The sequence below is a fragment of the Diadema antillarum genome, unplaced genomic scaffold (genome assembly GCF_040938485.1).
Source record: "Diadema antillarum isolate AM-2024a unplaced genomic scaffold, OU_Dant_1.0 scf00000059, whole genome shotgun sequence".
Lineage (NCBI taxonomy): Eukaryota > Metazoa > Echinodermata > Echinoidea > Diadematoida > Diadematidae > Diadema > Diadema antillarum.
Genome location: NW_027270948.1, coordinates 345309 through 371703, shown reverse-complemented (window position 1 = coordinate 371703; position 26395 = coordinate 345309). Strand labels below are relative to the sequence as shown.

The 26395-nt window shown below is 36.8% G+C and overlaps 1 protein-coding gene across 3 annotated transcripts in view; it reads right to left on the bottom strand.

The window, feature by feature from the left end:
* The window catches only part of LOC139715985 (zinc finger CCHC domain-containing protein 24-like), a 65775-nt gene that overhangs the window by 18773 nt on the left and 20607 nt on the right, over positions 1 to 26395 (bottom strand). For all 3 annotated transcript variants that reach the window (XM_071627536.1, XM_071627537.1, XM_071627538.1), the window contains exon 3: positions 22256 to 22426. In XM_071627536.1, coding sequence (XP_071483637.1) covers positions 22256 to 22426 — 171 coding nt within the window. The remainder of the gene's footprint in view (positions 1 to 22255; positions 22427 to 26395) is intronic.

The following is a 26395-nucleotide window of genomic DNA, read 5'->3' as shown; positions in this document are numbered from 1 at the left end:
TGCACATGAGCTAATTACGAACTGGCTTATAGGGCCTATGTACTTTTCATATAAAGTGAAACTTTGTAGCCTGTATTCTTGGTATTGTTCCCCTACTGTGAAATCATAGACTATTGCTGCCTTTTTGTCCAGCAAAATATAGGGAACATTAATTTAACAAAAGCTATAACATTTAGTAACTTTGCAACAGATTGTCCCATTTTCCTAATTGTCACAGATGTGTTCTTCCAATATTTCTCTACTGGATATGTTATGCAGTAGAATACAAGATTGCATGCACACGATTTCATGATTCAATAATCTCATCATTGTCAGAATTTGGCAACACCTTTTCTTTGGTTACTTTACTTTGGCTGACTAAAAGACTGATTTTCATCTAAAAGATCAATTAATTGTCCTGTTTCATGGTTTATAACTAAACTTCATGGTTTAATTTCCTAATAAGGCAATCTAATGGCAGTATTTTCCATATACCATTTACATACAGCTAGAAAAGTACTCAGAGAGCGCAGACCTCCGCCAAGCAGCTCATTACCACCCATACACGTATGCTGATAATCGCCCAATTTCCCATACCAAGAAGCCTTGTGTTTACCTCAAATCAGCCTCCTGCATGCTGCGCGGCGCCTCAGGCAGAGCACATGCTTTAGTGCGCGTATGTAAACCTCAAATACGCGCAGCTTGAACTCCCAAGTTCCATGACCCTATATTTGCCAAAAGATAACAAAATCTTTTAAAAATTCAAACAAATTCTCGAATCACTATCAAACTTTGATCATCTGTTCCTTGTGTCATTATCAACTTTTTCTGTAAGTTTCATCCAAATCTTTTCACAACTTTTTGAGTTATTTTGCAAACAATTTTGCAGTCAAACAAATCAATGCCAACATGAACATAACCTTCTTGGCAGAGGCAATATAATATCATATTGTACATTCATACTAACCCGGGAAAGGTTCATGTCTTTTAGATTGTTTCAATGCCTGAAGATTAATCACGACATTACTCAAGCATACAGAAAATCAGATTTTTTTTTTTTTTTTCAGAATCATAACAAATAGGTTCAAGATCTATTTTCATCATCATTATTATCGTCATCACACCAGCACAGTCACTGGTTTAGAATACATCACCTTTGCTTCTCTAACATTACAGAAGTTCCCTCCAATGTTTGTTGTGATTTCATAGCACAGACACACAAGCAACAGCCAAGCTTATATGCCATACCCATCATGGATGCAAAGAATGAGACCAATCAGCCAATAATCATAATAAATGACCTGGGTCCTGTTGCGTAAAAGGATGCAATCACATATAAGTCACAAAGTCAAAAATAAGTCAGGTATCAGCCAATCAGAACTGAGTATTCACAGACTTATGTTTGATTTTCTGACTTATATTTGTATGATCTCAACTTTTATGCAACAGGATCCTGGTACAATGAAGACAGTATTATTACCTGGTACAATGAAGACAGTAGTTACGTTCAGACGGGAGCCCTTAACTTCGAAGTTAGGAAACTTCGAGGTTAGAGCTTGTAGTTAGGGACCGTGAAGACGCACTCGTAGTTAGCAAACCTCGAGGTTTGCTCGATGTTTCGAACCACGAGAAATCTTATGGTTAGCGCTCTAACCACGAGCCGCGGGGGGTCCCCACTCGTAGTTAAGCACCGTGTGGACACAAAAAACAACGAACTCGAAGTTAAGAGTGACCTCGCCGTAAACTCCAGCCCCCACAATTTCCCTCTGCTTCCGGGTCAACCTCCCAAACGTCCACCACAAATACACTACACGTGAAAAACCTATGACGCACGACACAACAACATCATCTTTTCTTCCCATGCGCTTGATCTCTGAAACTGAACACGTCGAACTCGCTACTGTATTCTATATTCTTCTCCGACGCTAAAAAAAAATGTTTTCGACGAATATCTTCATAAAGGCATAAAGTCATCAGTGCAGTGCTATCGCTGCATACCATGACAGAGAAAAAGAGTACCTGTAAGCGAGTCCGACAGGGTTGGACTAAAGAAGAAATAGACGCCTTGTTATCAGTGTGGGCTGAAACTTCCGGTTTTGTGGTTTTAACATCGAGTGGGACCCACTCGTAGTTACGGGGGGCAGAAGCTTAACCTCGAGGTTTCGTAACCTCGAGGTTAAGATTCGTCGTGTGGACACACGTCGTAGTTAGGGGGCAAGAGCTAAACCTCGAGGTTTCCTAACCTCGAGGTTAGGGCCTGCCGTCTGAACATAACTAGTAGTTATGTTCAGACGGCAGGCCCTAACCTCGAGGTTAGGAAACCTCGAGGTTTAGCTCTTGCCCCGTAACTACGACGTGTGTCCACACGACGAATCTTAACCTCGAGGTTACGAAACCTCGAGGTTAAGCTTCTGCCCCCGTAACTACGAGTGGGTCCCACTCGATGTTAAAACCACAAAACCGGAAGTTTCAGCCCACACTGATAACAAGGCGTCTATTTCTTCTTTAGTCCAACCCTGTCGGACTCGCTTACAGGTACTCTTTTTCTCTGTCATGGTATGCAGAGATAGCACTGCACTGATGACTTTATGCCTTTATGAAGATATTCGTCGAAAACATTTTTTTTAGCGTCGGAGAAGAATATAGAATACAGTAGCGAGTTCGACGTGTTCAGTTTCAGAGATCAAGCGCATGGGAAGAAAAGATGATGTTGTTGTGTCGTGCGTCATAGGTTTTTCACGTGTAGTGTATTTGTGGTGGACGTTTGGGAGGTTGACCCGGAAGCAGAGGGAAATTGTGGGGGCTGGAGTTTACGGCGAGGTCACTCTTAACTTCGAGTTCGTTGTTTTTTGTGTCCACACGGTGCTTAACTACGAGTGGGGACCCCCCGCGGCTCGTGGTTAGAGCGCTAACCATAAGATTTCTCGTGGTTCGAAACATCGAGCAAACCTCGAGGTTTGCTAACTACGAGTGCGTCTTCACGGTCCCTAACTACAAGCTCTAACCTCGAAGTTTCCTAACTTCGAGGTTAAGGGCTCCCGTCTGAACGTAACTAGTATTATTACCTGGTATTGCTTATCACCTTTCATCAATTTTAATCAACTTCCTGCTGAGTGAAGCAGTGAGCTTCCAGTTTAATGATAAAGAATGCTAAAACTAGGTGCAGCTTTAAATTCCATTTCAAGGTAACCTTCCCCTGTTCCCTCTGATTATGTAACTCCCCTGATAGAATAACAGTATGTGTGAGGGCAAAGCTGCCTCTTATTTACAGCTGTTTATTTTCTCACAGTTCCTGCTTATACACCACCAATGTTTCCTTTTTCCACTCTGCCCCTGGCATGCTTTATTTGCACCTGACCACTTCCTGAGAGCTAAATTCCAATCATAACACCCATGAGAGTCTTCACCAAGCCCTGCCATTACTATCTCACAACCAGATCAAATGATCTCAGGGTGTTTGTCACTGAACCTCCTTCCATTACAGGGAAATTGTTTGTCTGTCTACAGACTGCCAGATTTGGCAAGTAGTACACCACCTATCTGTAGTATTCACTAGTACAACTTTTTTCCAGATGACTACAGCTACATATATGCTAGAAAGTGAAATCTGTAAAAATATATGTAGCCTTTAGCCTTACCATGGCCTTACAAACAAATTGATACCCCGTATATCGATATATATATATATTTAAAAAAAAAAACAAATACACATTCAGCATATATGTTTGTGCTTACATAGTTACTGGCATATCTACTGTACGTGATTTATTCATACACACATACATAAACACACGCATAACTCGGACAATGACAATAAGAAAGTTTTAGAATGTCTTTAAACGTTATGAAAAGCCTGACAAATAGTTTTCTTGTCGACACAGAAGTTTATCTGACAGTATCCTCCCTGGCAACAAATAATGATGCAAACTGGTTCACACTCAGGCATTTAATAACATAAGTAAGATCTACTACAGCTAGACAGTGCTCAGATCATCTTGAACTGACATCAAATATCAGGACATTATATAAAATACTTGTATTATTTCATTGTTATTTCCAGTGTCATGAAGAACGTAAGACAGAATAATCAACCTACAAACACTGATACAGTTACGTATATCCAGAGGACAAAAGGGACTTAAGAATCAACAAGGAAGATTGAAATGAGAAAGAAAAAAAAAACTGCATGAAATCTAAAGGCATAATTTCTCTATCTTTCTACTTCACTATATTTTCATTCTTTTTATAAGTTGAGAAATATGCTCAATAAAGTCACTCCTAACCTGTCCTCGAATTATTACAACAGATTTAATACATACTCTAAATTGATAATATAGATATGTTAACTAAATGTTACTCATTCCACTTATCCAGAACTTATCAATACAATGGCCTCTACAAAACATTACAGACATTGGTTTTCAACATTTTATACTAAATACATATTCAAATTATTATATCATTTTCATATAAGTCATCTACATGACATGGACTTTGATTGCAACAAATATAACCTATACAGGGATTCACTAGTAACCTACATTAAGTATTTATTACAATTAAACATCTAAGTTAGATTTTGATGATTGTACAACCATTTTTAAGAAGTTATATTCATGCAATATTAGATACATTTTTTTTTTAGATGATAATGAAACAATCATTTTCTTAAAGGACAAGTTCACCTTCATAAACATAAGGATTGAGAAAATGCAACAATATTAGTAGAACACATCAGTGAAAGTTTGAGGAAAATTGGACAATCGATGCAAAAGTTATGAATTTTTTAATTTTTGTGTTGGAACCGCTGGATGAGGAGACTACTACAGCTTGTGAGTCATATGCGTACAACAGTATAAAGAAAATATAAAAGAAAATTCAACATATTTTCACTTTTTTCGCATAATAAAAGAGCAACTGACTTGCCTTTTTCTAAAGGCAGGGGGAATAATATTACCCATAACATTTATCGGTAACGAGTCAGGGGAATGTGTACTTTTTTCAAAAGATGGAATTTTGTGAAATTCTCTTTATATTTTCCTTATATTGTTGTACGCATGTGACATCTAAGTTATTCATACACTGCAGTAGTCTTCTCATCCAGCGGGTACTGCAAAAAAAAACTTCAAAAATTCATAACTTTTGAACGGATTGTCTGATTTTCCTCAAACTTTCAATGATGTGTTCTACTAATATTGCTACATTCTCTCAATCCTTATGTTTATGAAGGTGAACTTGTCCTTTAATATGAGTGTGTGTGTATGTGTGTATGTCTATATGTATATTTAATCACAATTCATATTTAATTAAAGTATGTATTCAAATATATAAAGCATATTCAATGATAATTCAGGATAGGAAAGCAAAGAATAACAGATATAAAGAAACAAACTCCCGATCGCATGGGAACGAGTATTGCTTGGATATCAGACATAATAATTTGAGACTTATCATTCATTTCAACTGCCATATTCACAGAAAATGCATAAAAACATCACCTCATCTGAATGAACTGACTATGATAAAATCACATAAACCCACTGCGTACATGGAGTAAATGAAGACTACAAATTATGACACAAGATCCTGAGTTTCCCAGTCCTCATCCCCTCTATGATATACATGTATTAGTCAGTTCATAAATCTTGCAAGCACCAGATTTCGCGGTATCCAATTTGATATGTCGGACTGGTATTCATATGGTGCTGTGTTATCATTTGAATAACAGGTTTTACAAAGTGGCAAAGAAGCACATTCGCCACCTCACGGTCACACAAATAAACATTTGGGCCTTTTGAGCATGCCACTATTGTGTTTTTGTGATTTTTGTGATCTGATATATTTGTGAAAGATAAAGAGTTTGATATGAAGATTCAAACAAATAGGAAGGAGTGAAATTTGAAGAATGGACCAAAATGTGAACATTTGCCACTTCTTGACACCATCGACGATATTACACCTCAGTTTATTTGTGTACTGTGTCATTTTCCCCTTTCCATTTCAGTTTTGTACTTCACATAAAAACTTGAAATACACTGAACAGACCCATTACACAAACTGATGATTCACCGACACTGATACAAGAAGCTGATTTCTCCCCTGCTATTTGCATTACTTCAAGCTCATGAAAGTTTCAATTCATCACTTTTCAGAACCAGTTAATCACCATGGTTGAGGTCTGGACATTTCAGTCAATCCTATACAATCCAGTACATTCACACCAATAGCTGCCTTGGTCTATGGAGAAAGTCTAATCAGCAGATTTATACGAAATATAACATCTGGTGATGGGTATTCATTTTCATTTTTGCTTTATTTTCACTCCTTTGATCATCTTGAGGGTTTTTGAGGTCTCATTCACATTTTTCTTTTGATCATAATAATTTTAAGCAATGCTACTGATGAGGAATTTTGCAACGTGACAATATCCATTAATTCTTTTGGGTGGACATGGAAAAAAAATTGCTTACTCTTGTGCTTAGCATCATAATGCGAATATCGGTCCAGCTTAATTGTTAAAAATAAACCTCTAAAAAACTCTTGCCACAATTTGGCTCATGTGGCACGTGTGGACGGCACACAAAGAAATGTCCGATTTCTTAATCCTATAATGCAACTCACCACACTACAATGTATGTTCACAAACTTGGGTGCCCCAGATCATGCCCTGGTCATTGTTCAAGCATGCGCTGTCTGGATATTTAAAGTGCCTCATTTGCAGCCTACTAATTTGTTGTTGTTGGTTGTTTGGTTGTTTGGTTGTTTGTTTGTTTGTTTGTTTGTTTGTTTGTTTGTTTGTTTTTTCATGAATGATCATTGGCAAATATAAAGCTTTTTTTTTGGGGGGGGGGGGGGTCGCAAAACCTGATACCTTCTGTGTGTGAATATGGCTAGTAACTACAGACACCCCTGATTTTCTTTTTTTTTTAGATTTATTACCTCCATGAAGTTTATCTACCTTGGTTGTTTTTATGATTTTTTTCCCCACTCTACCAATAGAAAGCATGGAGAGAGGGGGAGAGTAGGAAAGACTCACATTATCAGGTAGGAGTGATCAGATGAGGGCTGGATATGAGCTAGGTTTACTCTAGGATCACTGAATGAGGTGGGTATAATGCAAATTGAAAGGACCTTCTGAGTAGAAGATAAGTGTGATCAGGAGGAAAATGGGGTGGGGTGGGGGGGGGGGGGGAGGGGGCAGAGACAAAGGAGGGGGAAGGAACAACCAGGGGTGTGGATGAACAGTTTCCTGGACATCACAAATCAAACAAACTTGGTTACACACTTGCAAATTTACTTGCTACTGTCAACAAAACAAAACCTGTTTTCTCTTCTCTTGGAGGAAGACACGCACACAAAAAAAAAAAAACTTGTGGGAAATTTCATCAGCTAGGGCTTGTCTGTCTTGTGGTGAGAAAATTGAGGTACAATGACTCAAAGGCTCTATGGGTGTGTTTATCTACAAATTTTCTGAGCTATCACATCCTAAACATATTTTTCTCGGTGGCATTTTCAGGTGATAGATAAACGCAACTGTGTTTGTGTTTTCAAATGCCTTCAGAATAACTGATTTGAAATGGCATCCAAAAGAAAATTTGAAGTGAGTCAGAGACCACGATTGCCTTTCTGCAAGTAGATAGTGGCAATGCCATTTTGAAATGCATTTATATCTCCAAGGTGCCTAGGTAATTTCCAATTAAAAGTATGCACCATTTGTGTTCTCTACACAGTGCTTGTGCAAGAATAATCAAGGCATGTTTGGTGGAGCGCAGTTGACCTCTTCTTCCCAGGTCGAACGGCACAAAGCAGCTGTACAGTGACAACACTCAAATGATTATATGATGGTAAGATAAATGCGGCACCCCAAGAATCGCATTTCGAACCATGTTTATAAATGCCATTTGAAACACATTTTTAAACATTATTCTCTCTCTTGAGTTAGATAAATGCAGCCCATGTCATTGCAGCAAGTAGTAATAATTGACACCATATTTCCATCTTCTACCCTTCTTCACTCCTAGAAGTTACTGCATTTACTTCAGGCTTTCCTTACACTGATTATTCAGCTTTTCTCCTTGAAGGTTGTATGCTCCTTTGACTAACATCACATAATTTTGCATGGCTAAAGAATAATGTCTGCTGACATTGTGTATGAAATCATTTGGTAATATGCCTTGGAGTTAAACAAAAATAAAAACTAACCCCAAGTCACTCAAGAATACGCTCCCCTTTGGTAGCATCTGTAAGTAAGTTTCTTGAAAGTCTGAAATAATTCACTAGAAGTCTGTAGTATTGTTTCCCCCTCCATCATAAAGAAGTTCCCAGTTTTATCATTCTACGGAAAGGTCTGAATTACACACCTACGGTTGTATCTTTACAACAAACCAGCTTGTAAAAGGAATCTTATTTTTAGGGTTGCAAAAGGAACACACAAACTTGAATTCTAATTTTGATGTACAAGTTACAATTACAGCCTTATCTTTACATGATGATGGTAGACATAGAAATCTACAGTCCGTACCTCTCTTTGCTGCATCCTGTGTGGTAACTGTGTCATTGCCTTCCATCCATTGCAATTATCTACTGTGACATCTTATCAAGACATACAAACCATTTTGTAATGATATCTACATTGTATTTGCATAGTTTGTATGCAGTGTAGATTGTCTGGCAATCCAATATTTTCCATTTTCTCTCGCTAAGCATGTCATGCAAAATTCATCAGTATTCATGAATGTATGTACAATGTATTCTAATAAATGTAAAAAAAAATAATAATAATAATCCGTGAAATACCTATAGCATGTATACCCCCAGAAACCGCTAGGAGCTAATAAAACAGTTTACTCAAACACTCTGGTGTTCAATTTTTCAAAACTAACCACACCAATCAATCCAGCCTACTCATTTTCATAAATCCTAGTCTACCAGTCTCATACAAATAGGTGATTAATCATTTAATCCAGGATGTTATTGTTAAAAGAGTTTGTTCCTAAAATTGCTGTATAAATAGCTACATCATAAAGCCTTTGCATTCAATTAACTCTTGAAGTTCTACTGGCACTCTCAAACCAGGGGATGACTGCTGGATATGTCATGACCACTCAGTCCTAATCCACAGCGACATCAGTACTAAAGAGTCCAATCACTCCTGTAATCACATAATTAATCTCTTCAACTATAAGTCTTTTCACATTGTCCTCTCTTTATTCCTTTCCAACTCATCACATTTTATTCATCCAACTGACGGACACGCTCACACAGGCAGTTCCTAAAACAAATAAACAAGAAAATAATCCACCCATCAAGGACTCTTAATCAAATCTCTCAATCAGCATCACCATCTGACACACACTGAATGGGAAATGCATGTTTGTTACTCGCCATCTACCCTCCGTCGCTGTAATTGTACATGGCTGTCAATCGACAGTCTGTAATTAGGGGGCAGAGTGCCAAACTAGGTCAATTAAAAGTAGAGGGTTCATAGGATTGTCATTTTTGGTGTCTTTTAAATAACAACTCCTCAGGTACAAAATGAATAGGCACTCTGTTCAATGACACATCAAAATGTTGACAAAATGAAACTCATCCTTACTGTTTTTCTCTGTATGCTAATTATTCATTAATATATGTCAAATTGTGTGACCATTTGATAAACAATTCAGATCTTATTTGGGTCCACTTTGTAAGCAGTTCAATATGGCTTCTCCTTGAAAACAGTATGAATCAATTATACTATAAATACTTGGACTATTCTGTGCATGAGCTGAACAGAAAGTAATGAAATGGAACAGGTGTAAAAATTGTAGTAACAGAGCTACATCAGTGCATCAAAATGATTAATTTCTGTCTACACCAAAATGTGTACATACATGAACACTCTGTCTCGGGAAAGATCTTTGTTTTCTTTTCTTGCTCCATCATGTTTGTTTTTCCCATCTTTCTTTCTCTGATCAAAATGAGACCAATTAACAAGAACTGCAAATGATTTGACACAAATTATGAAATTTCATCCATATTCTCACTTAGGATAGGAACATGTCATTACATAATCAGTTCTGGTCAAATGGCAGCCTTGCATATTGAGATATCCTAAGCATACACAGTAGTCAGTAGTACACTCTTCACTTGACCTGTAAGTGTAGGGAGCAACTAAATGCTACCCTTGCTATGATTGGAGGGTTCATTAATCACAAATGTCAAAATTGTGCATCCACATACATTTGTATACTGGTACTGTATTCTATGTGCATATGTACTGATGCACACACAGACCTAAATTGTTATGTCAAAATGAAGGTTAAAAGACACAGCAAATAACACTAGATAGGATAACATGTAAACCCATCTACAGTGTAGTTGAATACTGGATACTGTGCTGTGGCCAGAATCTGCTCTTGAGTGTACCATGCCATTCGCGGTTCATCTCTACCCTCCATAGTGCACACATGGCAAGTGGAGCCAGAGAGACTTGGTTGGTGGAGAGAGTGTTTTTACATGGAGAATAGGAGCAGGGTAGATGGAAGATGGTCGCCGTGGTGACTCAGATGACATGGAATGAGAGCAATGACATCTGATATGCACTATGCATGATATCACATCGAGATGATTCCACTCCTTACGCTACTCCAATACAATCTCATCTACTAGCACCATTGACAAAGAATATCTTGTATTCAGAGCTCAGAAGATTCACATGGAGTTATCTTACCAGGAACATTCTTTATCCCTCTTAAGCATGTTTGTCTGTCTGGGATTTCCAGTCTACAACTACGAGAAATCATGACAATTGACATTCTATTTCTAGAGCATGGGATTTTACTTCGAGCGAACATGGTACAATGGTATCAAACCAAAAACACACATTTGTTCACATCATAATTTTGGTTATCTCACAATCTCCTGTCAATAACTAAAAAGGCCCCATGCCATGCCATGATGTGGTTCATATATTTTATAACATCTATTATCACCAAATGTTATCGTTTTGTTCCAATGCATAGGAACGGAGGTTGAATTTGCATCTTTCACATGAGGCAATATTCACCATACTTTCAGGAGTACAACATAATTAGATATTCTGTTATTTCACAAAATACATCTATATATGGTATGGAGAGTGAATTTCTGTCAATCTCAAATGTCCTGCTTCCTTTTTTTTTTCGCACTCTACAGAATGTGAAGGTGACTCTCATATATGTCAGTGACAAAACTGATATCAGAAATGCATGAGCACATGAGTATGCAATGTAAGGTACATGTAACCCTTCTTGAAAATTCATGGTATATATAATATCAATAACCTACTAGGTAACCCTAAAGGTATTCATTACCAATACTTTTGTGCCTTGCCAACACTATCAACCATTATCTACTATTTGCTGTTATCGCATGTGTTTCTTCTTTTTTTTTTTGTCCACTAAAGTTAGAAGTCAGAAATTTCAATGTCACTACAAGAACCCGGTGTGTGGTGTTTTTTTTTTAAATCTTTGTGTGCATGACTAGTAAAATATCACTATAAACAAGATACCCATCCTATAGCCAGTCATGCCAACTATCTGGAGTAGAAAGAGTATATGGGAAAATGATTTCTTCAACAGTTTTAGTCACCACAGATCTTATACAAGCCACCACAAAGCAACATAACCGAAACTTACTGTAGGTTAACATTCACTATGTTTGTAGTCTGTCTGCATGGGACATACATGCAATTCTCTGACATCTAACAGACTATGATCTTACATAGGGCATAAATGTGCAATCAATGTTCAGTTTTGGAGAAAAACAAAAATCAAACTTTATTTCTCCATGTTCATCAAAAAAGATTTTTTTTTCTTTTCCTCTGTTACAATTTTCTTTAAAAATCAGTGTGGCCTCGATAACTTGTTTTGCACTTGTCTGAGTCACAATGCTAACAGCAAATTTCCTCTAGACTGGAAACAAAATTTAAAGGTAGACCATCAGACTGTGGAAGCAAGCTATACACTGTACAACCCTTACACAATATTGTATTCAGTTTTCTTGATAGAGTTGAAGAATGTAGCTCTGAACATTGAGTGAATGGAGACTGAACACACAACTCTACTAAATGATGTTGGACGAGACCAGGTAAATCCTGAACAGAAGCAATTTCCAGGTCCACCTTTCAATGAGGACCTCCCCCGCAGAATTGGATGCTGCCAATAAGCACTTGAAACGGGGATCAACACAACAATGGGGCCCTCTGGATTGCATTGGACTAATATCAATTGAGGTAAGACAACTTAGCCTACTGTTTATTCATATTTGTTGACACACTGTCCTTGTCATATCTGTAAAATGAATGAAACACTTTCTGGAATGATTTAGTGCTTTTTACTTCATCCCCTACTGAAAATTCCCCATATCTACTTTTTCCTGAATTTTCATGAATGACTGTAAGTTCTTGTGACTTTGGATGATATGCAAGAACTAAATTACCTTGAAACACTTGGACTTTAAAAGGGGAATTCTAAACCAGGTAAACCTTTTTGGAAAAGAAAGATTATTATTTTACAAGCAAAAGAGTGGAAATTGGAATTAAATGAGATTAAAAGTAGGGAAGTTATGACATTTTAAAGATTCGTTAAATTTTGTAAAATTGTTATTACACAGAAGTCAGTAAGCTGATGATGTTGTCATCTCATAATTTTTCCTTTACCATGTACAAAAAAATAAAGATTTTATTTTGTTTTGTTATAAAAGTGCAAAACATAATGTTATTCTTAGTTGAATAACTTCAAAGTTATGATCAGTCAGGAGTTGAGGCTAAGGCATAATAGCGTTGGATCAAAAAAGCTGGAAATTTCAGTATTTCATGTAAAAATTCATATTGGCTGTTCAACAACAGCTTTATGAATATAAGCAGAATTTCACACTTTCATAACTTTCCTTCTTCATATCATATCTTTAACACATTTTCACTGTTGTGCTTGTAAAAGTGTACTCTTTCTTTTCAGACTAGCTTTCACCTGATCCAGAATTCCCCTTTAAGTACAAAGATACACGTATAAAAAGTCTTACTCATCATGTGATGACTCAGCCATACAACCAAGAATTTTTTTCATGATCTACATAAAGCATTTGTTTGATGACTCGTTAACATATTAAACAAACATCCATAGAATTAATGAAGACAGCAACAATTTCCTATAAAAAAAGACTTTGGAATCTTGTCAGTGTCAGCCCCTCCTTAGTAAGAGGATGTATGAGGAAATAAGTAATAAATATGAAGACATTCAGTCACTGACAGAAAAGTGGCATACAACATGTTTGCTACTATCAGCTGATGATAACAAACAAATTATCATATTATGAACAGTTATTGCCAGTGATGTATGGAAACAAAACACATCATATACATTGCCTATTGATCCTGTTGTGGCATCCAGGAATATTTGATCATCATCCAAAAAGGAAAGAAAAGAAACCACAGAGCTGCCTGAACTTGAACTAGGACAAGAGGAAATTATTGAAGTATGCTGAAAATACTGAGCAAAAACTCCTATGAAATCAATAGATAAGAACATGTTTGCTTGCTTTTCTACTCTCTATTTCTCTTGTAACCTCCCTTTTAATCTACAGCCAAAAGATTAAAAAGTTTAGCCTTGTACACCATTTAGGCCTATACCTTAACCTTGTATAGTTCTTTGAATTCTGCCTTCAAGGTTGTTATCATTGGCAAATTTAACAAGATATCCTTCATCCATTACACGCTCTCTGAGTGATAATTATACAGTCTGGCTTCATCATGACAGACCAGGATTTCTCTGTAGCTGAGCGACAATTATCATCTGATTACTGAAAAGTTATGACAACAGCCAAAGATAAATAGTGTCATAGAGGAATCTTCCTGAGAGAGCTTGGCAAACGTCTCCGTTTACATGAGGAAGAGGGTCGGGGGAGGGAAATGAGCGACAAGAATCCAAATGCCATTGCCAGTATCATATCACATTCGCTTCTCAGACAGCAAGCATCTGTTGGAAAGAGATGTCACTTGAAGCTTGTAAAGTGCTGAGCAAGAAACACTGGTTCTGCTTACCATTTGTTATGCTGTTCTTTAGCAGAATGAGCAGAAACTGTAAAGTGTTTGACCTTGCAAATTACAATGTACATGTATATATTCCCATGCCACATCTAATGGTGTACAAATTGTTACACAATTTAGCCCCACCGTACGTAATCAAACTTGTGACCAAACGCTCTACTACTTACATGTATACCACTCGATATGCCCTTTCTTGTCAATTACATATACCCAAACCTAGAACTGAATATAAGAAATGCTCCTTCACATATGCTGCAAGCAAATCATTTAATGAGTTACCCATTTTTATTCAAACAGCCTCCTCATTGTAAATATTTAAGAATCATGTACGCCAACATCAATCTCTCATTTGATATGAACCCTTTGCACTAGCTATGAATCATTCAGATATCTATTTTCTCCGCTCGTTTATGTTCTTTCTTATGTGTTTTATGTTCTTACGAACCGATTGTTCTTTAGCTGTGTCTTATCTATGTTTGATTTGTTCTTATTTTTATTGTGTGCACATGTAATGTAATGTATATTAATGCAGGGCTCCCTTGTAAAGCAGGCCTTTGTGGCACTGAATGGGACTACCCTGCTTTTAAAGAAGACTTAATGAATAAATAAATGAATTGACGTGATACTTGTCTCACACATTGCCCACAGAGCCTACAGACTAACCAAGCTTGTGAAAATTAATCACCAATAATCTTATCGCCTATGAGGATCTGGTAAATTCTATACAATTATGAAGATTTACCATCTCCTTACTGGGACTGGGTTAAATAATGTTATCAGCATCCTTCGAGGGTGACAGTTTGAACAGCTTTGGGTCAAATGAGCCCTGGACATCACAGAATTTGAAATGGTTTCATCTGTAAATATTAGTTTACATTCCACTCAAATCATCCGAAGTTCAGGAAACATTTAGACATTCCCATATTCATCCTTTTGGTCTCTAAAAAATGAGCAATATTAAGACAAGACTACTTTATGTTAAGGAGCAACATTATTACTAATTGATTGTCAAATTAGACATTATCCAATTATGAAATGTCACTGAATAACTGGCAGTTCTCCCACATTTTGAAGATAACCTGCATACACTATATAAAATATATATATATCATCATTCATTCACCACTTTTAGAGGAAAAGGTAATGTTGGCAAGGTAACTTGCCAAATGTACCCTCAAACAAGATTTCTTTAAATTACCAACAGCTACATTATTTTGTATACAGCATAACTGTTCTAACTTCAGTAGAGTTTGGGTTGAATATTATGGTCTGCTACCACAAATAGCAATGTGCTTTCAGAGGAGGTTCACAGTTACTCAGAAACTAAGGGGCAATTCAGAAGAACAAGAGTTGACCCTCCAATACCAAAATGAATATCTTACCAGTAGGTTCATCTTCTTGAATCTATTTGCTTTGATGGAAAAGTGGAGAAAGATAGGGAAGAGAATGCCCATGACACACACATACACACTCAAAAGACAAAATTTTGAAAGAATGAAGTCATCTGTTCCTGCTGTGACTGAAAGAAAGGCACAGATGGAAACAAAGACAACCGCCATTCATCACTGGCTCTCCCAAATGACCTCTAATGACCTCTCATCATTAACACACTCCCCTAGGAGGAGATAGCTGAGAGGTGTGAGGGAAATCTGCCCTTTTGTACCACTCCAGTCTACCTACACTCTCCCTCACATAGCATCATGATGTAAACCAGTGACCCCATTTTGACTCTGGGGGATTCATTATCAAAGTATGACTTTCCACTATGACTTTCCACATACACATGTTGTACTGTCTTTATAAGAATATATAAAGGAAACAAATATCAGAGCATTCTCTGTGTCTCACTTGGGATCTAGTGGTCACCGGTGGTACTGGTATGTTAAATTGATGTTCGTTTTGATACCCTAGAGTAATGGTATTGGGGTTTACCAGGTCTGAGTATAATGTAGTTCTCATGTAAAATTTGAAATTTGTCATTGCAGTTTTTCTAGTACAACTTAAACGTAGCTGAATTGAGATAATAATGCTGAAATAAGCACATCTAACCAATTAGACATCCTAAGCACTTGGTTATCAATAAACGATGAACTAAGGCATTTTCCACAACTTGGAATTGGTTACAGAGGTCTTGTAACAATGTTTATCGCCAGAGAATCTTTATGTTTTTTTACAATATCTCACATTTATGATTTCCTACTATCCTTGCAGTAGCAAATTTCCCACTCTACATGACAGGTTGTCTCTTCATTCAAATGTCATGAATTCAGGTACTGTCAACCTTGCTTAAGTCGACTTCACATAAGTCTCATGATCGCTCAAGTGGAAGGTCTTTTCAAGTCCTCTTCTTGTTATATTCTATAGATTTAATTCCTACAAAAGTCAAATTTTCTCCCCGTCAAGCAATTTCTTCAGTCCAAATCAATTTGATATATAGGTAAGGTTTACTGTATTTGTATTTTCTCCTTTCAAGCATTCTTGAACAATAGTACCAGTCTCATTGCAAGAATTTTGAAAGTTGGGTTGAGATCAGGATCACATCTTTTTGATTCAACTTTCTCACTGTTCAAAAAAAAAAAAAAAAAATGAGGGGTCCTGATCATTTGTGAGTGGAGAAGCATGTTATGAATGGTATGCTTACTATCTGTCTCAACTTCAAGGCCGATTTAACAAACTGCAGAGCACCACATCACAGCATGGTAAAAGCAGCAAGGAGCTACACATTCAGTGCATTGTGGGATATAAAATCTCGAAATTTTCTTGCAGTCACCATTCTCACTGACAACTCTGTATCTTTTAGCAAAAAAATGGCACTAATTTGTGTGATTTAAATCCCAACCCAAGTCTCGCGGAAAAAAACCCAACAAACAAACATGTAGGACCTATATTCCGTTCTCAATGTAAAATTCCTAAATTTGGTTCTCAATCAGGATCACAGCCTAAAAATATGCTTTTTTTTAGTGCATGAGAACAGCACTAGTGAGAGATGTAGGTCCTACACGTTTCAGAACATTGACACAAAGGCGGAATACTCCTCTTCAAATATTTCCATGAAAATCATGGCTTTCATATCCACCATAGAGCAGGTCTGGTGTTTGTTTCCTGGATTGAGAGGCAGACTGTGATGGAATGTGATGTCTCTGAAGGTTTCCTGACAAGGACTAGACTTGTGGTAACTTGGAATCTGGTTTGTTTTCCTCATGAGTAATACCAAACCCATCATCAATATCTTTAATGACCTGATCCACTTGAGATTGAGCATCTCAACCCATATTCCCCACTACCACCCCCCCCCCCCACTTGCTTGTTCCATTCGTGATATTTGACCTCTATGGAGATGTAAGCCCCTATGTAAGCTATTGTCCCATCAGTCACTGTATCCATATGATGAAGGAAGTTTCAAGTGAAGAAAAACTGTACAAAGTAGTTCAAATGCTACATGTATATGTATATGACATTTGGGACAAAATAATTGAGACATTTCCACAGTTTATGACTGATAATTTCCATATCCAATATCAGTTTCATGCAGTATGCAAACTCATGTGTGTGACTAAATATGAGCGTTGTTTGGAAAACATAACAGCTCTCCTCTTGTAATTATTATTACAAATGCAACTAAATTCTAAGGTAAATAGAGGAGCATCACCCATCTTCACTAAGTACTGCATCCTTTGACAGTTTCAGGTGGAATATATTTGAAATTCTCCCAGTTACCTGCCACTCAGAGTTTACACAGCTATTGTCACTGCAACGTACATCCTTTTCACTATGAAATACTGGCTCAGTCTCTTATGCGCTTTTTCATGGAGGTATACACGTAAGGCTAAGTCCTACAATTGTTTCATGAAAACAGGGTCCAACACACACACGCCAAGGTGACTGACTGCTTATTCAAGTGGAAATCTCTTTCTTGTGGATACAAATGTGTCCACGAGTCTTGTGAGTATGTGTTTAGCACCCACTAAGAAATCATACTTTAATACTTTAATAATTATACAGAATGACAACAGAGCCTTTTTAAAAATGTCACAGATTTTCTATTTATTTATTTGAGCAAAGATTGAATAACATCTTCATTTCCTCATGAGACATCACTTCATGTCTATGAAATCAAACAAATGTGCTTACACAAGACTAATGGAGTTTACACAGCCTATTTAAGGAATGGCTAATTACCCCCTTACTCTAGAGGCAATCTTCCCACATTAAAGAGATCAAAATATCTACTCAAAATGAGGCTAACTTTCTTTCTTTTATCCCCAATGATATGAATAAATGAACAGGTTTTAGTGAAGAATCTGTCCTTAAACACCATTAAACTTGCATAGATCTCAGGCAATATCATCAAGCAGCCAGCCTCACTCTGTACGCCTTATGAACAAAGGTTCATACCCAGCCAGAGACACAGGAAATTTCTCAGGACGATTGATTTCCTGCCTCGTTTCCACCTCCACCCTTTTGTATTATGAGTTCAGGTTTGTTTGGCCATTAATGTCAGGACTTGCTTTGACATCCTCCCAAGGTCTGTTTGGGATCCTACATGTTTTCACCATCCAAGCTCTCCTACCACTGACAGTGAATGTCTTCCTTCTTTGACAATATCATATTTCATGCACCTGCCTTCTCACTCATGCCAGAAGCACTTATCACAATGGGTGACAACTACTGACAACTTGAGCACACTTTGTGACATACACCCTACCACCTGTACTGATAAACAAACTACAATATTTTACTTCACTTGATGAGTTCTTTGCTCTGCATTTAATAAAACTTTTAGGAATGTTCCATGCATCGAAAAGCCAAAAAAGTTAAGTACCACATAGACATTTCTAACAAAAAATGTTTAGAGATTATGTTGTAATGAATTTGAATAATTTGTATGAAATGTAAATGATAAAGAAAAACATATGGCTCATCCACTTAATGTTTTACATCGATTTTTAAGAGTTACATTTTTTTTACTTAGTGTGTGTTTGTTCTGTGTTTAGCTTTTGTCCATATAACCTTAGTTCAAAGAATAAATTACAGTATTATCTATCTTTTCTTCTAAATCTTGCCCCAAAGATAGAATGAACCAGACTTGACTAGCACTTGTTCCTTTTAAAAATAGCATTTCACATTACCATTTCATTCGTAAATTCATTGACTTTCAATAATTGTTCATATCATTCATAAATACATGCATGTCATGTTCCTTGTATTCTTTTGTTTCCTAGTATTCACATGTATTCTCATTTATATCTCATATCCTATTTGTTGTTGACATTGTAAACTTGAAGACTAGTTTTTAGTCATTACTTGTTGGTATCATTGTTGATGTTGTGGACAAACTTAATGCACTGGTCCCTATACTTGGATACTTAAGTCCTTGCAATGCCCTAATGGGTATGTCACAATTTGCACAAATCCTGCTTGCCTGCATTTAGGTATTATTGGACTGTCACAATTTGTAAGCAATGAACACTGAAGAGTGAAATCATGGAGTTTTAACTCCTTGGCAAAATGAAGAGCACAGAGATGACGCAATGTTGAAATATTGCCTAATATTCTTTTTTTTTTTCAGTGAATAATGAATGCTTGGAAATGACCATACGCACTGACATACTGCACAAACACAATATGTGCAACTAATGATGACACACAAGAACAAAAACACCCAAAATGCTGCTTGCACAAATAACCGAAACACACACACACATTCTTGCGTTACAGGCTTACATCTGGGTATGTTCAAAACAGTTTCACAAACACACACACATAAATGCAAGTCAGATATACAAGTTGTACATCTTCTTTCTTTTTTTTCCCCAAAAAACATTTATCCTTTTCTCAGGCATCCATCCACTACAGTACCCATCTCAGTAGGTTCCCTCTGCTCTCATTTCCATTTCTGCACTGTTCACCTGTCTGGAGTGGTAGATCTCAGTACAGAAATCATGCAGGTCTGATTTTACCAGAATCACGGTCAATTACCTACTGCTGTTTTCTCCTTCCAAATCTCGGTCACACACTGGTAAGCTCATTGGAAGGAGGACTGTTTTTTAGGCCTACCTCATGCAACATGGCCTAAATATCAAACTCCTAACCTTGCTCCATTCAGCCGTGGCAATATTTGTTGCCTTTCTGGTTTTGAAATTACCTGTAAACTGCACATGTGAATTCATATTCTCAAGAGCAACAGTGACCATTTTTCTCCTGTACTTCTCTTTGTGTCTGCTTATCTACTCTCATAGAGCATGTATGCCTCATCAGCACAGTGGGCAAAGTACTATCAATTGTAATGATGGTGATTGTTAATAACTGCCTCAGCAATGATAGCAAAAACAATCATCGATACTGTCATTTTGGTCTATATTTGAATATTGATAATGGTGTTCAATAATTAAATAAACATATGAATAAATAAAATCAACAAACTTACATGTATCAATCAATAAAGAAGAACACAAACAAATCCCTGATGAGGTTTCAAAGGAGGTTCTCTGCAGCCTCTTTGATAGAGCTATGACACTGAAAACACCTCACTATGTCACTACTCAAATTGTCTATACAGTGACAGGTTTGCTTTAGGGCCTACGTGTACATCCTGATTTGCTGTCTTCTCGCCATCCTTACAGACACAGTATAGTATGTAATTTCCCAAAATAAGAAACGTTCCAAATAATCACAACTGAAGGCCATTATACATGCAGCACCACTATACTTTAAAAAATTATCAATCCAGTCCCTTCCAACAGACATCAAAAACTACAAAGTACGCAAAAAAAAAAAAAGGCTCGAGATTTGTTCCCATGAAGTTTTGATTGCCAGCCATTTCTGCTGATAAACAGTTAACTGTGCTCAATGAAACCAATGTCATGCACTATGAATGCCAGGAATGGTGTGGTATATTCTTGGCACACCTCAGTGAAAGACTGAAGAGCAATCTCACAGATGCACCTGTTTCACTGATCATGTCTACCATGAACTCTTGCTATCAACTAACGCCATTGTCAAAAAATGCCAGTCATGAGGAAAATCATTCCTGATTTACACTTTCTTCCTCTCGAGATGAAAAAACAAAATCTGCCCAGCAAATCCTCCATTGATTTGTGGTGCATTGTAAACGTCTACGGCCAATACCAATGCATCAAAATCAGGGAAATTCTGCAGAGCACCCAGGAAGATACATGTGTTTATAATACATGCATGTATAAGGTGGAAATAGTTTCCAAATCAGGGAGGATTTTATATTTTCCTGTCAGTACAGATATTTAAGGAAGGGAATAAGAAAGACTTGGCAGCTTTGCTACAGGTACAAATAATTATAAAATATCACTCTTCTCTCTCAAGACTTATATCATTATATAGGACCTACATGCTCACAATACTGTACATAAAACTACCATTATGGTCAAATATGGCACTTAACTGGTCAGCATCATTTTAGGATGATCATCTTTCTAATTCAATTCTCCCTCATAAACAATGCTCCAAAATGCAGATAAGAACTGTACCGGTAACAATAAGGCCCTATTACACACCAGTTTTGTACTTGTCTTGATTGTTAATGATTGCTTTATTTGACTGCTATGCAATAACCTCTTTTCACCATTAAAGGGCCTATGCAATAACCTCTTTTCACCATTAAAGGGCCTATGCAATAACCTCTTTTCACCATTAAAGGGCTGGTATAGTATTGGTTGAGGTAAGAATTCAGCTTTTCACTTTTTGCAAGATATTTAGAAATCACTTTATGAAATGCTCAAGAAGCCTACAATTCTTAGAGACATTCAAAGTTTATTTGATAAAAATCAGTCTTGAAATGGCTGGAATATCCAAAAACAAAGTAAAACAAAGGGATCCTAATAAAAGGTGAGTCCAACCTTTTATTACAATCCCTTGTTTTTGATATATCAGTCATTTCAAAATCAATTTTCATCAAATAAACTTAGAATTCCTCTTAGAATTATATGCTCTTTCATATTTCATACGAGGTTTCTCATTACCTGGAAAAAAATCACCATAAAAAAACCTTTGGACACCTCAAACCCCATATTACCAGAAACTGTACCACCCCTTAAAGCCTGTCAAATGGATCTTTTTTTTTTTTTTTTTTTTTTTTTTTTTTTTTTTTTTTGGGGGGGGGGGGGGGTCTTCTTTATAGAAAATCGACAGAAAAAAAATGACAGCCTGTTCAGTTCATAGGAAAAGGAAAAGACTCACCTCTGGGCAGTCCTTGATGTAATGTCCCTTGTTAAAGCAAAGATGGCACAGGTAAGTAGGGGGCGGCCTCTTTCCAGGCTTTCTGTCATTCACTGGTACGAGGGAGAGATCGTTGAACTGGTCTGCCAGATCTCCCACGCTTCCATAGGGTGATGTAATGAGCTTGGTTTGCTGGAGAAGGCACAGACACACACCAGAAATGTTAGTAAATCAAAGGCCCTTTCTCACTAGGAACTAGAATTATCACTGAAGGTAATTAATACCCCCGCCCCTAGTGTTGCTTTATGGTATGTGATGTCATGAGGGTAATGACGTTAATACCAAGTTTGTGCATTTGTCGAATTGGAAACAGAATAATTTTAGGTTACTGTATAATCACACAGTTGACACTGAGTATAAAACTTACAGCAAATGAAAACATGCTTTCCCCCAGCATCACTACACTTTAAGACCATCATACACACCAAATTTGACCTTCATAGCTTGAATGGTTTATTTTGATACAAAAATGAGTGGTTACCATGGCAACACATTTTCCTTAAAGGACAAGTTCACCTTTATAAACATAAGGATTAAGAGAATGTAGCAACATTAGTAGAACACATCATTGAAAGTTTGAGGAAAATCAGACCATCGGTTCAAAAGTTATGAATTTTTGAAGTTTTTGTGCAGTACCCGCTGGATGAGAAGACTACTGCAGTGCATGAATAACTTAGATGTCACATGCGTACAACGATATAACGAAAATATAAGGAGAATTTCACAAAATTCCATCTTTTGAAAAAAGTACACTTTCCCCTGACTCCTTACCGACAAATGTTATGGGTAATATTATTCCCCCTACCTTTAGAAAGAGGCAAGTCAAGTGCTCTTTTATTATGCGAAAAAAGTGAAAATATGTTGAATTTTCTTTTACATTTTCTTTATACTGTTGTACGCATATGACTCACAAGCTGTAGTAGTCTCCTCATCCAGCGGTTCCAACACAAAAAATTAAAAAATTCATAACTTTTGCATCGATTGTCCGATTTTCCTCAAACTTTCACTGATGTGTTCTACTAATATTGTTACATTTTCTCAATCTTTATGTTTATGAAGGTGAACTTGTCCTTTAAACTAACACATTGGTGTCTTGCAAAACTAATCTTCTAGATCATGATACATACTAATTAATTTGACTCTAATTGCTTGAATGATGGAAAAATTATTCGATCTGCAAGGTTTTGGTAAAATTGTGGTTACCATGGCAACAGTTTGTGTGACAAACACAAAAATTATGTGTTCCACATCTATACCTCAGGGCCTACCAAATTTGGTTTCAATTGCTTGAAAACTGTGGAAGAAGTTCACTCCACAGGATTAAAAAAAAAAACGGTTACCATGGCAACGCATTATCCGATACAAATAAAAAGGACATTTTGCAAAACTACACTTAAAGAGCATCATACACACCAAATTTCACCTCTATAGATTATTAAATGGTTCAATTTGATACAAAAATGTGTGGTTACCATGGCAACACATTTTTCTTATATCAACACATTGGTGTCTTGCATAACTACACCTCCCGATCATCATACATACTAAATTTGACCTTAATTGCTTGAATGATGTGGAAGTTATTCAATTCACAAGGTTTTGGTAAAATTATGGTTACCATGGCAATGCTTTGTCCAACAAACACAAAAATTATGTGTTCCACGTCTATGCCTCAAGGCCATAATGCCTACCAAATTTGATTTCAATTGCTTCAAAACTGGAAGTTGTTCACTCCACAAGATTTTGAAGAAAATATGCAGTTACCATGGCAACTTTGTCAAGTACAAACACAAAGAGTTTCTTGCATAACTACACCTATAGATCATCATAGATACCAATTTTGAAATTGATTGCTTAAATACTATGGAAGCTATTCAATCCACAAGGTTTTGGTAAAATTATGGTTACCATGGCAACGCATTGTCCGACAAACACAAAAAACATGTCTTGCACATCTATACCTCAATATCATCATTTACCCTAAGTTTCATTTAAGTTGCTTCAAAACTGTAGGAGGAGTTCGCGACGCAAGATTTTGCAACAGACCGCCCGCCCGCCTGACCAACATCACGGTGATTCCTATATACCCCCTTCACACTATGTGTGGCAGGGGTATAAATATTGCCACAGTTTACCAAAAAAAAAAATCATGTTTGGATTTGTTTTCCACAATGACATTAAAAGTGGCCAAGTAAGAACTTTAACATTTTTTTTATTAAAATGAATTGTTTTGATTTCTCATATCTTACAATAAAACAAAATACAGTGCACAGAACAGCATCAAAATCAAAATAAGATTTTACAAAGACATACAATCCGACCTCTCCCATATGGACATGTTAGGACCGGCACTCATCTGGATAAGGGTTGGCTGGATGGATATGGGAGACTCAGTTTTTAAAGGACAAGTTCACCTTCATAAACATAAGGATTGAGAGAATGCAGCAATATTAGTAGAACACATCAGTGAAAGTTTGAGGAAAATTGGACAATCGATGCAAAAGTTATGAATTTTTAAAATTTTTGTGTTGGAACCGCTGGATGAGGAGACTACTACAGCTTGTGAGTCATATGCGTACAACAGTATAAAGAAAATTCAACATATTTTCACTTTTTTCGCATAATAAAAGAGCACTTGACTTGCCTCTTTCTAAAGGCAGGGGGAATAATATTACCCATAACATTTGTCGGTAACGAGTCGGGGGAATGTGTACTTTTTTCAAAAGATGAAATTTTGTGAAATTCTCTTTATATTTTCCTTACATTGTTGTACGCATGTGACATCTAAGTTATTCACACACTGCAGTAATCTTCTCATCCAGCGGTTACTGCACAAAAACTTCAAAAATTCATAACTTTTGAACGGATTGTCCGATTTTCGTCAAACTTTCAATGATGTGTTCTACTAATATTGCTACATTCTCTCAATCCTTATGTTAATGAACGTGAACTTGTCCTTTAATACATGCAGCTGCCTACCCAATGGAAGCTACAATTGTACATGGACACTAGTACTTTTGCATGAACATGTCACGTCCTCATCAGCTGGTCTGCTTTCAGAATTTTTGGATAATTTGCTGATTTTGCTCAATGAATGATCACCTGAACTGTGCCCTGATATATCAAAAAATTTTCTGTCCATTTTCTTGCTGTGATTTGGGGGTAGCAAATGTTTGAATGCATGTTATCTAGATGAAAATTAGATGTGAATGTATATCAAATATGTTGGGAATGATATGTAATTCATGTGAGTTTGTGCAGGAATTTTGTCCGAGTTTGGAATTCCCCTTTCCCCCATAATTATTAGATTGAAAAAAAAAAAATCACGCTGAGACTGCGTCCAGATGATAGAGAGATCCTGATAAAGGAAGGCCGGATAGGAGAGGCCAGACTGTACAATGTAGAAAATAATCATAAAAGTAGATGCTATTATGAAAGAGCATGTAAATAATAAAAAGTTTTATGTTGATGCAGGGCAATTAGTCAATCAGTTGCAATAAAAAGTTTATATCTAAATAAATGACAAAACCAAAGCTGTGAGTCCATAATGAATAAAAGACTGAAATACATGTCAGACAGAACCAACTAAAAGCAATGTTTGCATGAACTAGATGGTTCCTTCAGTTGAGTGCATCATCATATTTTTTTGCCACACTGATGTGCATGCACAATCACCATGACAGTTGTAGCAAGGAGGTACTAGGCAAGCTTGTGGTACCTCCTTGGTTGTAGCTACAGCTATGACATCACACTAGCCTGGGCAGCTACAACTGCATCTGTAAGTTTTGTGTGTGGATGGAGGAAGGAGTGTGTGATGCCCATATGACAAAATAAATATAAATTTTCAGCTATGAGTGCTCTCTTTGCAAAATGCCATTACAAACTTCACGACATGTACGAAAAATCATTACACTCTGATCTGTATTTTTTGTGCTTCTTACACTGTACATTGATTTTATTTAGGGCAAAATATGAAGATTTAGTTGAGGTGAAGTTTGGAGTACGGTTACCTAACCTCATGACCTCACATACCTTCTTGCCTCCCTAGCAGTTTGACCTACTCAACCAATGACCTCCAATTTGTATAAAAATAAACAATCA